This window comes from Artemia sp. Qi Xiang Cuo, chromosome 10 (assembly GCF_049724085.1).
Source record: "Artemia sp. Qi Xiang Cuo chromosome 10, ASM4972408v1, whole genome shotgun sequence".
Taxonomy (NCBI): Eukaryota; Metazoa; Arthropoda; class Branchiopoda; order Anostraca; family Artemiidae; genus Artemia; species Artemia sp. Qi Xiang Cuo.
In genome coordinates, this window is record NC_142803.1 from 18,402,560 (window position 1) to 18,416,896 (window position 14,337).

At 34.5% G+C, this 14,337-nt stretch overlaps 1 protein-coding gene across 1 annotated transcript in view; it reads right to left on the reverse strand.

Moving 5' to 3' along the window:
* Positions 1-10,744, reverse strand: part of LOC148947534 (DNA mismatch repair protein Msh6-like) — a 281,626-nt gene extending 270,882 nt beyond the window's left edge. Inside the window, exon 1 of the mRNA XM_089095293.1 lies at positions 10,591-10,744. Coding sequence (XP_088951419.1) covers positions 10,591-10,738 — 148 coding nt within the window. The 5' untranslated portion in view covers positions 10,739-10,744. The remainder of the gene's footprint in view (positions 1-10,590) is intronic.
* Positions 10,745-14,337: the final 3,593 nt, after the last annotated feature.

Here is a 14,337-nt window from a genome sequence, read left to right on the forward strand (position 1 = left end):
CAATCGTAGTTTTGTTTTTAAGAATGACAAAACAATAGATTGAAACTTGCAGTTTAGAGACATAATTTCACATCTATTTTTCCGCGGTGATGGGCAATCAACCGGGGCGCCGCTAAGGGGGGGGTGGGGGAGTCCCTCCACCCAAGTTCCAAGGCGTTGGCACGCAGTGCCGACGTCTTGGAACTTCAGGCGTCTTAATTTAGCTTATGTGTCCGCATTTGTCGGCACACTGGACGATTTTGTTGGCACCTTCTATATCCCCACTCAAAACTCTAGCTTCACCCCTGATACTCAAGTAAGGGTATGCCCTCACTCACATTCTTGTTAGTTGTTGTATCAATAAATGAAGCACATATTTCATTTTCCGATTTCGTCTTTTACAAAATACCTGGATTTTTTTCTATTATACTGGACTTTTTCAAAATACTGGACTTTTTTTCTATTGAACTTTTGAGTTCTTTGCACATCTGAGACAATAACTGTTAACAAAATGGGGAAGGATTCCAGCCCGCTCCCCCCTGAAGATCGATACAAAATAATCTGACAAGAGAAATGGAGATATAGAACTGTTCTTTTTACGTTGTAGATCCGACCTTTCTTTTAAAATCCTCGTAAAATTTAGCTGTGGACACTGTATGAGTTAACTTTAAACACAAATGTGCACTGGTAATGTGCACTGGCACTGTGCACTGGTGAATCCGTGAATTCAAATATTAACTTATGAGTCAATTTAAGATTAAAGGACCCATTTAAGAAGATCAAACTTAAAAAGAAAGTTTCCAGTGACAATTAAAGAGTGAATCTAAAACTTAAAACGAAAAACAATTTAGCTTATGTAAAGGACAACCTAGACAGTCAATCATTTTGATCAAAAGCTTCCGTCAATCAATTGATTAAAGCATGATTGATAGTCTAGGAACCGAATGAGTAATTCAAACTTCCTATTAATCTCCGTGAACGCTTGATTCAAGTGTCAAACAGGTTCAGAGATGGTCAATCATGCTCTAATCAATTGATTGACAGAAGCTTTTGATCAAAATGATTGACCGGCCAGGGTGTCTTTAAGATATCAAACCTAAAACGAACAGAAATTTTTACAAATAAAGAAATGAAACCTAGAATTATCAAAATTAGAGTGAACAGTAAAGTCAGACTTAAATGAAAATAAGTAACTAAATTAGGTTTTATAAGGACTAAAACAAATATAAGGTTTTTTACAGTATAGAAACTAAATAAATTGCCAGAAATGCTTTGTGTCAAGAAATTTCAACGCAAATAAGTATACAACGCAATAATAACGTAGCGTTGTCATCCCTCAAGCCATCAAAAAGGATTATTTCCATTAAAAGGGAAAAATCACTGGCAAAGATTATATATGCCAACTATATATTATTGGTAGTGTCGGTAAGAAAATCCAGTGCAGATTATCATTTTGAGTGCCATGTTCAACACGGGCGAATGTCTTCTCAGAACCAATTTTCAACCTTGCTATTCTGGCGCGTTACAATTTCCAGGAAGCCGTGTCTAACACGCTTGGACCTCGAAAGATGAAAACGCTTTAAAGTTTTACTGGGTTGAACATGGAGAGCCTGAAAACACAACTCATTTATGGTAAACCCGTTTACATGTACTAATAAACCAAAGATGGAAAACAAATACAAAGAATTTAAAGCTGGGGGGGTAAAATTTTCTCCGATTCTCAAAAAAGAAAGTACACTACTGTATTTTTTTCACAAAAATTTAGGGGGAGTTTGTATTTTTTTTTATTTAAGGGGGGGGGCAAATTTTTCATTTCCTTCAATTTTTGCAAACGAAAATACAAAAAAAAGGATTCTTTCAACGAAAAAAGAAAACAAACGATATTTTTTTCAATCAGGGTAGAGGGAAAATTATAAGAGGCAAGAATAAACTACGGTATTTTTTTCTCTTTTTGTATCCCTCTGAGGCTATTTGACTAGTTGGACTAATAAAACTAAACTAATTGCTTCACCTATAGTGATATTGAAAAACAAAACTCCTTAATAATAATAATAATTTATTTTCTGTCCGCTTTACAAATGGAGACAAATAAGCGGAGTAAAAAAGAAAAGAAAAAAAAACACTCATCGACCAGAACAAAATATTTACACTAACTTACAATTGCAGTACAAGACGAGCTAGAGGTGAGTCAGCAAGAAACTGTATGCTTCGGCGGTAAGCTCTTGCTTCTATTCCCCCAATTTTAGTCACTGGGTCAATTATTCCATAACGGCTGCTACTAAAACTATTTGAATACCACAAGGGCGAACCTAACGAAAATTTTGCCAACTTATAATAATGGGTACACAGCTGTCGTTTTTGCGTAACTTTTAGTAACTCCCAAAGTGGGGATATATATAGAATAGAAGGGGTAACTACAGCGTTGAATATTTTAGCAAGAGTCGCTTTATTAACACTATTTCTCAAGCTTACTGCTTTTCCATAACATTTTGAAAGAGACCAAGACACATTGTCTTTAATAAGCCCAATAGTGGACCTAGTGAATTAATACTGACCAGTATCTGACCATCAACAATTAATACTGACCAGTATCTAATTGTTGATATTATAGTGAAATAAAAGACAAATTGTAATATAATATTATATAATAATATTATGATAATAATTATAATTATAAATATATGATAATTATAGTTATATAATTACATTATTAGATAATAAATATCATATATATTCTAATCAAATATTATATAATAAATATTATAATTTATTATAATTATTATGTATATAATAATAAATACATTTTCCTTTAAAATATATCTTACAATAAAACTGCCCATAGTATGTATTGAGTTTTTAGTAAAGTGCAAAACAGTCTAACCTTTTAGCTGTTCACTGAAGTTTACTGTTTAAAAAATTCTTACTTTGAAACTATTTCCTTCTTTTAAGTCTATTCCAGTTCGAACGCCCTTCTTGTGAAAAACTTATCCAGCTCTTGGTTTTGTAGCTCAGCTTTCCAGAATCTCAATACCGATTTACTTCAATACACAAATACTTAAGCTTCTGATAAGCTTATAAAAAAAACAGACCTTTTTTGAAAAAAAGCCCAATTGGTTATTGACTATGGGGTATAAAACATTGGGGAGGATGGAGGGTTCCAAAAACTCTGGTTAGTGTTGGCTAGCAGTGCTGCTTTCACTATTCCCAGATTTTGGAGAAATCCCCAAAGTTTCTTCAAAAGTTGTTTCTTCTCAATGAAGATTCCAGCTGTAACAATTTGCTGGGGTTGGCAGTTAGACTTTTGAAGCTACCTCTTTGCCCATTCAAGGGGAGATGTGCAACCCTAAAATTTATAGTATCTTTCCGTTTACTTCAAACATTAATTTTGTTCAGATTAACGTTTTGTTTTTCATAAATCGACAGTGACGATGCTGCACAATTAATTTGAGCAGTGTTTGGAGCTGATAACTTTCATGGCAAAAATTTTATGTTCCTTGTGCCTTTATTGGCTTGTTGGAAGGTTGTTGTTTGAGATTAATTAAAAAAAACTTTTTCCACAAAATAAGTTTTTCAAAGAAAAGTACAGAACTCCATTAAACCAAAAATGAGCAAAAATAAAATCAAATAATCTACAAAGCGTGAAACCACCACAAATCAGCATCGATAAGTAAATGAAACCCAAAACGAGCAGAAATTACAATAAATAACCGAGTCATACTCAAAACGAGCAAAAATTAACATGAGTAGGGCTCAAAACCCCTATGCCTTCCCAAGGCCAGAACATAATTTGCACTTTACTGAAAAAAATATAAGCGTTTTTACTTTTATAACTTTAATAAATCAAATAATATTAATATTTTGATTAACAAATATCAGTATAAGTATATTAAACTGACAATGCTCATTCCATTTGTATTTTTTTCTACAAAGTTTCTACAACAACGCCTTACATAAAAACCTTATATGCCCTCAGGGCATAACTTAAAACCCTTGCCCTGGGGGTTGTGGGGGAGTGTCTTTCTCAAAAACATAATTTCTATCTGGAAACCAACTACGCTGAACAAAATGGCTATCTCAAAGATTTGATTGGGTGGGTTTGGGGGAACGAGGGGCGTGCGGGGGGGGGGGCTAATTGCCCTCCAATCATTTTCGACTATTAAAAAGGGTACTAGCCCTACGAATTTCCAATCGAATGAGCCTGTTTTGAAGTTACTACGACAACGCCTTCTATAAAAACCTTATATACCCCAGGGCATAACTTAAAACCCTTGCCCTGAGGGTTGTGGGGGAGTGTCCTCCTCAAAAACACATTTTCTATATGGAAATCAACTACGCTGAACAAAATGGCTATCTCAATATTTTGATTGGATGTGTTCGGAGGAATGATGTGCGTGGGGGGGGGGGGCTAGTTGCCCTCCAATCACTTTCGACTATTAAAAAGGGCCCTAGAACTCTCGATTTCTAATCGGATGGGTCCCTTTTGAAGTCTCTACAACGACCCCTTCCATATGAAGTGCCCTGCTCTAAAGTAAAAAAATAATATATGGTACATTGTGCCAACATTGTACTTATATGCCCTCAGGGCATAACTTAAAACCCTTGTCCCGAGGGTTGTGGTTAAAAAGGTTACTAGCCCTACGAATTTCCAATCGAATGAGCCTGTTTTGAAGTTTCTACGACAACTCCTTCTATAAAAACCTTATATGACCCCAGGGCATAACTTAAAACCCTTGCCCTGAAGGTTGTGGGGGAGTGTCCTCCTCAAAAAGATACTTTCTATCTGGAAATCAACTACGCTGAACAAAATGGCTATCTCAAAATTTTGATTGGATACTTTTGGGGGAATAAGGGGCATGGGGGGGGGATAGTTGCCCTCCAATCACTTTCGACTATTAAAAGGGCACTAGCCACCCCAATTTCCAATCGAATGAGCCCTTTTCGAAGTTTCTACGACAACTCCTTTGACACGAAGTGCCTGTAGAAGAAAGAAGAAGAAAAAAAACCCATTGTGGCCACATCATTCTTTACTTAGGCAGCGCTAGCGCGCTGCCTATGATTTCCCATTGAAATTTCAAACGCCTATCTTGCAGCTGTTTATAGAGATGTTTTGATAACTTCTGCTGACTCAACATTGACTGTTTTCTGTGAAAGCTTGTTCTAATCATTCATTTGTTAAATTCTTTTTTAAAAAAAAAACAGGTTGCACTGTTGCTTTACTTAATCTTCTTGAATTCTCTCAACTAAAATGATCATAAACTGGCTTACCAAAAAGTTTTGGAGTTTCTCTCATGGTTAGATATTGCCATCTAAGTAGAATATCACTGGGGTTAGGTCTATAGACCAATACCACTGCTACCTATAATTTACTGCAGGACCATGGCGCCTGAGGTCAGCACAGATCTCCAAGCCTCTCCTAGATCCCACTCAATTTAGAGCTTCCCTCTTTACCTCCTCCCATATAGACTGAGTTTTCTTTAAATCTTTTCTTGTGATCTTTTCCCACTTCCAAATCTAGTTGTTATTTTCCCAATTTTAGCAGGGTAGGTTGCTTTTGTCAGACAGGGGAGAGTGCAAATTAATCATTTTTTTTATTAGTGGTCCTTAAATTGTAACAATTTATTCATCCTTGCAAATGAAAAAAGCTATAAAATTGTAGCATATTGTGCCTACTTTCCAGCCCTGTTTTGATTGAACTTTGATCCAAAAGATATTCTTTATTAATTTGGTTTTCACAAAGACCACTCAGTAACCAGTGCATTTAAGCGTCTTTGTGAATAAATGTTTTGATGTTAACCTTCCAGTTTTTATTTATTTATTTAAGAAGGGGTTTCATATGGTTGATTCTAAAAATCATTGCAAAGATTTAAGTTTTTAGGAATTACAAATCCATGTTTAAATTGTTGTCCATGTTTCTGAAACAAAGATTTATTTGAGTTGTCTTGAAAAAATTTTGTTTCTAGCCCTCTTTCAAGGGAAATTGGTGTTCCTCACAGTTCGGTTTTGGGTCAGCTTTATTTTTAACTGATATAGATAGGATGAGGTTTCATCTCCATGGTGACTGTTTAACATTGTTTCTGGATGAAAAATCTCTCTGTTGATGGTCTTCTTTGAAAATTTAACTATGTTTTAAGAGAATTTCATGCATTCACAGGTGTTTGACTAAGTTAGCAGTTAATGTGACAAAGACAAATTCCCTGGTTTTTAGTAGGATGAGAAAACTTGTTGACCTTAAGACAGAACTTAATTTTCTAGTAAGCCAGTACAAAAAGTTGATTTATTACAATCATAATTTAATAGAACATTTGCAAAAAAGAAGTTTTCAAAAGAAATGTAAAGAGCTATATTAAAACCTAAAACAAGAAGCATTAAAACCCAACAGAAATTTTCATGAATTAATTAACAAAACCAAAAAAAAAACAGAAATTAAAATGAAGTGATGAATAAAAAAGATAATATATAAAAATTTGGTTGAATAGATGATTCCATAAACGCAGATAATTTAAAGTGAATAATCAAGTTATTAGAAAAATTCTGACAAATCTTCAAATTGTCCATGTCCCCAGTCTAATCTTTACATGTAAAACAAGTTTTCCTAGGCCCAGGAATTTTTTGTTGTAATTTTTAACTGTTTAGAAAACAACAAACTTCAACCTCTTCTTGGAGAAACCAATGTTTTTTTTTCTTGTGCATTGAGATCCTTATGGCCCAAGGACTTAGGGATATAAGTTTGAGCTTACCAAAAAGAATGTTTTGCCCTTTTCAAGGTCCAACTTTTAGGGGATACCACAACCACAAATATGCTATATTTCTCTTAACCCAAGTGCTAACAAATTCAAGTTTCAAACTGTTCATAGACAGCAAGATTTTGACCATTTCTGGTCACCCAAATAACCTTCTCCCTAATTTTGGTCCCCTTGGCCCAGGCAATGATTTTTGAAAGAATCCTGAAAGGCAACAAAAGCCAATCAGAAAAAAATTATTGACTATTTTCATGCCCCATATTTGAGGGCCCATTTTCGAACTAAAAAAAACACTGTTAGTCCTCTTTTGGGCCCCAATTTTGGGGGAAAAAACATTTTTTTTCCAGTGGGGCTCTCATGGATATCCAACGTAAGGGCATAGTTCTAGGGCTAACCAGGAAAAAATTCCTATGGCCCATTTTGAGGGCCCATGTACCAAACATAAAATAGATTTTTTTTTTTGTACAGTAGGTTCCCCTTAACCAGAGACTTAAGGCTTCAAGTTCCAAGCCATTCAGAATAAAGGTTTTTTAGCCCTTTTTTGGGGTATATTTCAGGCAAACCAATTTTATCTTTTTACTGTGCACTAGGGCCCTCTTGGTCCATAAACTTACATGAGGAAGTTTCAAGCTGCTTGGGAATAGGAATAAAAATATTCTTTTTTACCCTTTGATCCTGTTTTTGGGGTAATCAATAGTTCCTTTCTATTTTTTCTTTTGCATTAAGGAACCCTCAGACCAAAGACCTGAGAATAAGTTTCAAGACAATAAAGAAAATATTTTTGGAGCAAATGGAATCAGATAAGGACTCAGAAACAGCTTCTAAAGCAGTTGCCTTTGGAGCCACATTAAGAAGAAGTAACTATTGTGAGTTTAAACATAGCTGTTCATTGCTTAGCTCATACTGTAAAACTGATTAAGTTTCTCCAAGACCCCAAACAAGACCTATCAACTGCAAAAGGTTATTTGTCCATACTAAGCAAAATAAAACAGATGAGATTGGAAGGAGATATTGACTTCAAGAAAGTATTTGCATCTTCACAAGCCACAGCATTGCAATTAGGAAAAGAAATAATCTTACCCTAAACATGCAGCCAACAGACTCAAAGAGCTAATGTCCAGCTATCAGGTCTTGATGCAGAACAGTATTACAAGGTGGCAATAAATATTCCATTTTTGGATCATCTTATTTCTGAGTTTAACAACAGATTTAGTTCTGTAAGTGAGGTTTCACATCTGGAGGGACTAATTCCATCTAACTTTTCTAATCACAAAATTGAAGAAGGGTTGAAAGCTGCTATTATCTACTATGAGGACATTTCTGCTTCATCATTAGAGTTATCTGCAGAGATTGGACTTTGGCAGAACATTGGAAATCTGCAATCCCCAAGAACCTTCCACAAGATTGTGAAATTGCTTTGTCAAATGGTAATAGAGGTTTCTTTCCACACATAGAAATTTTATTGCAGATATTTGCTAAGTTACTGGTCACAACTGCCTTGACCAAGCAGAGTTTTTCTTCAATGAGAAGAATAAAGACTTATCTCAGGTCAACCATGACAGAAGACTGATTGAATAGGATTGCACTGGCTCATATTCATAAGGAAAGGGAAATCAATGTAGATAAAGCCTTACACCATTTCAGCCAGTCAAAACCAAGATGAATGTGTTTGTCAAGTTGGGCCATTGAATAAATTATTCATAGCATTGTACTATTAAAAAAAGTTGTAATATTAAAGTTTCTTTTGAATACTTGTTTTTTACATTATTACTGTCCTTTGAAATAGTCAAATTATTTCTTTGTTTTGAACTGTTGCCCTTTAAATTTTAGATAAGAGTAAACCAGCAAAAACTTATACAATACTTCTGCTTTTAGACCTTTTATAATATAAGACATTTAGCCATTAGGCCTATAGAAACTTATTATAAGGTAGAATAAATAAAAATGTACATATAGATTTAGTTTAAAAACTTAATCATTTGAAAAAATAGTAATGTTAATACTAAAAGTATTTCCATACTTGAAATAAAAAGGTAGCAGCTTTAAATGTTCAAATTCTTATGGTCAAAGGGGCATATATGATATGTTAATGCAAAAACATTCTAATGGCTTCAAAATCCTTTTATTTTTTAGTCAATATTTTCAAGTCAACCCATATTTTTTGCCTCTAAACTCTGGTTAATAAAGAGTTGAAAACAGCCTAAAAATGTGTCATTTTACACTTAAATTTCAAAAATTTTCCCAGGGAGGACCCCCAGACCCATCCCTTGCTGGGGGGTATTTCATAGTCCCTAGACCTTCCAGTCCTTTTACCCCCCCCCCCCCACACACAAAAAATACCTGTCCCCCCTTTGGCCTGGCCTGGATCTGCCACTGTCTTTGACAGGTCAGAATATTTCTTTGTTTGACCTTGAATTATCTACTTGAATTCAAATTCTGATCAGATGTTATTTTCTTACACACAACAATAGTACTTGACAAATTTTGCCACAGGGAGATAGTTTTCAGGTTGTACACCATGATAGTCTATGTAACAACTTGATGCTGGATTTTTACTTTTTTTTTTTTCTTTAACAGGCAAAAAGGAGACAGTACATGTTTTTGACCAGCAAGGGAAATGTATCTTGTCTAAGAAGTAAAGGGCATACTGATGTTGGGGCAAATATATGAGCAGTCCATTTTTCACATATTTATGTCTATTCTCCAAGTCTTGAAAATTATTTATAAAACAAACACCTAAGAGCCATCTAGCTAACTTAACTTATCCTAATTTATCAATATTTGCCTTTTAATATATTTTTGGTAGATGACAGTGGTGGTGTTTAACTTTCATATGTAGACTATTTGAGAATGGGTAAATGCAGTCAAATCTATGTTTATTTTTCACAATTTTGTTGAAAAAAAAATTGTACAACAGTGAAAGAAGTAATGATAAAGGTTCTCCCACTGGAAAATATGCTAACTAGGATTATTTCGCACAATATGAAGTAAGAATTTTTTTTTAACATGTCTCCTTATGTAGTAGACTGCTTATACATTTCCACCTTGATGTTATTTACCAATCACCAAAAAATTATGGGAGTGTAGAAGTCATTATTAAGCATATTTATAACTATTTGGTGACACCAAGGGTAAGTCAGGCATATTTTTTCTACAACAACAGAATATTTGAAATAAACAGGAGAGGGCAAAAAGTGAAGCTTTGAAAAGAATGGAGTGTGGGAGGAGTGCACAGGTATAAGCCTAGAATTAAGACTTTAGAGAAGGAAACATGTTACTTCATAATACTCAGAAAACTTGTACTTGTTACATTTTGATTAAAAATTTCTCTGTACTTTACCCCTCTCCCCTAATGTGGTAGGCTAATATATAGCCCAAATTATATATTTTGTAAGCATCACAATTGTATCAACCCATGTAGGCCTACTTGTAACTTGAATCAACTGTGACAAAATCAAGAAACAAAAAACACATAGGAAATATATACTTTGAGCTAGACTATATATCTGCATAGACTATTACAGGGTGGGCAACATACAGTGGGATTACAGTCAAAAAAGTATTAATTAAATTTTTCTGCATAGCCTATTATGAAGTGAAAATTTTTTGTTAGCATGCTCCTTTCTCAACAGCCCTAATTCAAGGCTTAAGCCCACAATTGTATTAGCCTCAAGAAGCTTGATGCTATAGTGAGGGGTTAGTAGGAGACTAGCCTAGGTGAGTGGAAACTTTAAGATATCTTTATGGTTTGATATCTGAGGTGATTTCAGAAAATCTTACTAAAATCTAAAAGTTTACAGTTATTTTCTTTGAAATATTCAATAAGATTTGCCCACAAAGCAATCATTTACCCTGGCCTACAATAACTTACTGGAAGAAAGCAGTTTCCTTTTTGGAGTTTCAATGCCATTCACGGAAGAGACTGCTGAACTGCCATTTTTTTCGTCTTTTGGCTTTGGAGTTGCTGGAGACTTAGTAAAATAGCTGAATAGAGTTTTTTGTTTCCCAGAAGCAGACATTTTTCGATTTTGAAAATAAGCATGCTCCAGTTCATTGTTGCCGAAGTATAAAATTAAGTGTACCATTTTTTCAACTAGGATTATATCGCAATTCACAAGAGATAAATTTGTATTAACTGAACAGCAGGTTCAAAATTTGCCTTAACAAGAAGAAAATTGCCGATAAACTAACATCTGAACAGATACCAGAGTCAGAAAGCAGAAAATTAAAATGAACCGGAAATTTTTATTTTGCCAGAATATTTCAAAATGTGTCATTGTATCAAAACCTTTAAATTTTACCGAAAAACGATAAACTGGTCCAGCACCTGTGACATTTGCACAGTTACCTAGTAGAGCATATCAATACCATGAATAAATTAAATAGGCCTGTAAGATGGAACTTTCAGGGAAAACTGGTGGGGATTCGAAACTAAATCAGTAGAAATTTGGGGTGTTTTTACAATCATCAATGTGCTAAGATCTTACGTCTTTTGTCAGAAAACGCTTAGAAGTGAAATCATTGAACAAAGATCTTACATCTTTGGTCGTTTTTGTGCAAACGTTTTTCATCATTCTGCTCTGATCAGTGGTCTAAGAACAATGATGAGTAGATCATCAAAGTTCTCTCATCATTGTTCTATATGGCAGAACAGTGGCGGTCTTCACACTTTTTGCTAACATCAGTGAGCTGTAAGATCTTAGAACAAAGATGAGTTAAAAAACGATAATCTTTGCAGAAAGATGTAAGACCTTAATGCTAAAAAACGGGCCTATTATGTGCATGTAGGTTGTCAAAATAGTGTATTAGAAATATTTCAGAAACGTGCGAGGGTATTAAGTTGAAACTCTCGGGGTAACTTCTATTAGTGCTGCTGCCGCCACAGTTGAAATAAACTTAAAAATTTTAAATGTATGTAGGACTACATGCAACTTTGACTGTGACTACTTGCAATTTCAACTACTTGCAACTATGTCTACCTACGACTGTGGCTGCATGTATTTGTGACTGCTACCATTTTTGACTGCAACTTTGACATCTTGCGAGTGTAATGCAAGTACATGTGGCTGCAATTATATACGACTGCGAAAACTTGTAAATGTGACTGCGGTTATTTACGACTGCAACTGCGACTAATTACAACTGCTAATAATATTGCAAATATATGTATCCAGATTTTCCAAAGGGCGTAAATTATTAAATGTTGGTTACAATTTTTGTCAGACATACAAATAGTAAGCCAAATTTTGGATTCTTATAGGAAAAAAACGAAATAATTTAAAATATCGTTTTAGTAACCAATGTAAAAGACTATTTCAATTAAAAAGGAACAAAATCTAATTTTGAAAACCTTTTTTGCACAAAAGAAGTTTTCCAAAGAAAAATAAAGTATTAATTTAAACAAAAGATAAGTAGAAATAGAGTAAAAAAAATCCAGTGTAAAACTACTATAAATCCCCATCAATAAATAAATGAAACTCAAAACAAACAGAAATTACGGTAACAAGATCTGTTAAGTATATTTTAAGCTGTATGTTTAGTCTTCTTCAGATCAGATAACTTAAAAGGTCTTTTACTTGGAACCAAATATGAGAGCTTGCAAATCATTAATATAAAATATAAGCCTTAGCAATTCCTGTTCTCTAATTACTGCCAATCTCGATTCGGATTGGTTACAACAAGTTCCGAGGTGTCTGTACGATTTTGCTCTGACTCTAAATTGATATCAAAAATATAAAACATCTTTTACCAGCTATAATAATAATAATAATAATAATGATAATTTATTATAAGCCAAAAAACAGGCCATAAAGCACAGTATTCTTAAATGCACTCCACAAGAAAAATAACATAAATATCAAGTTTCACTCATTAATGACAACGCTTCCTTTCAATATTTACATAACTGCCTGATTGTCATTTTTACAGTCGTTTTGAGCATACCCGAGAACACCCAGTTACAACCCCCAAAATACTTTACCCTTAATAGAGAAAGTTGCTGGCACTCGGTGGGAATATGGGACACATCCTCAATACCTAGGTTGCATGTGGGGCAAGAGCAACCCGCATCTGCATCTGGGCCCACCCTTTTTCTTTCAAATACTCTTTTTCTATTTTTAGTGGCAGGTAATTCACTCGGATCCGAAACCAAGTCCTCAATGTCTCCCCCGATAATCCTAGTTTAAAATAATATTCAAATCCAAATATCTCTTTTACTTGGGAATAAAACTTCAATGTTTCAGATGTTTTAACTGCCTGGGTCCACATTTGGACTTCCTGGTCTTTTATCCTTTCTAAAATCATTGCCAAAAACGGCTCACCCTGATATGAGGGTCCTAGTCCCTCATTCCAAATGTAGTATAATCCTAATCCATCTAAAAAAAATTTATTTGATACGGCCACGATCTTTTACTTTCGACTGTAGCATCTACACATAAGCTGCTTTTGCTAACCTATCTTCTGGCAGACTTAGAACTTTTAGCCAGTACCGGATCATCTGTGCTAATATACTCATTCTCAGCGAAAATATTCCTAGGTCACCTTTTATTGCCTGATTTTGGGTCGTTACGTGAAAACCAATTGATCTTTTAAAGTGTTGTAGCTGAATTGATTCCAATTGTGGTGCCGGGTCATGCCCCCAGAGTTCAGCTCCTTAATGTATAGTAGACAAAACTTTAGAATTAAAAACATATTTATGCATTTTCAGATCTTTTATACTTGAAAGCCTTGAATTGCTTAAAATGGCAGCTGAAACTGCTTTCTCTCTCTTAATCATCTGTTTTAAATGATCTGTCCATCCTCCTTTTGCTGAAAGTGTTACTCCCAAATATTTAAAATTTTCGCTCTCTTTTACTTTTTCACCTTTATAATAAAATTCTACATTTTGATCATCATTATTCACACGAATTCCTTTAAAAACCACAATCCCAGTCATTTTGAAATTCAACACTAGTTTATTTCTATCTAAATATTCTTCTAATATACTCAATAAGATTTGGAGCTCCTCTGGTGACTTGCCTATCAACACCGCATCATCAGCAAAAAGCAACAAAGATAACGCCAGGTTCCCTAGTGACACCGTAGGGGCCCATACCTTTTTAAAATGGTCAACAATATCATTTATATACAACGTGAACAACCTAGGTGACATACTACTACCCTGTTCTACTCCTTTTCTAATTTCAAACGGCGACGATAGTCCCTTCCCTAAAACTTTAAATATACCAAATGTCTTTCTATAACAGTTCTAACAGTTCCTTTAACAATTCTAACAGTTTAACAGTTCCTTTGACAGTTCTTAGTCTTTTTGGTAGTAGTACCTTTAACATTTCTAAGCACAGGAAAATCCTGTCAATACTGTCAAATGCCTTTTCTAGATCTAAAAATGCAACGTACAACCTATTCTTCCCTTTTGCATATTTCTCTACAAGCGCCTGTAGGACTAAAACCCTATCAATAGCATTATATCCATTTCGAAACCCTGCCTGCTCCTCCTTCAAAATCCTATATTTTTCTAACCAATGAGCTAATCTAGAATCTAGTATTCTTTCTAATATTTTGCTAAGACTAGGTACTAAACATATCGGTCGATAATTACTGTGATCCGCTGGGTCTCCCT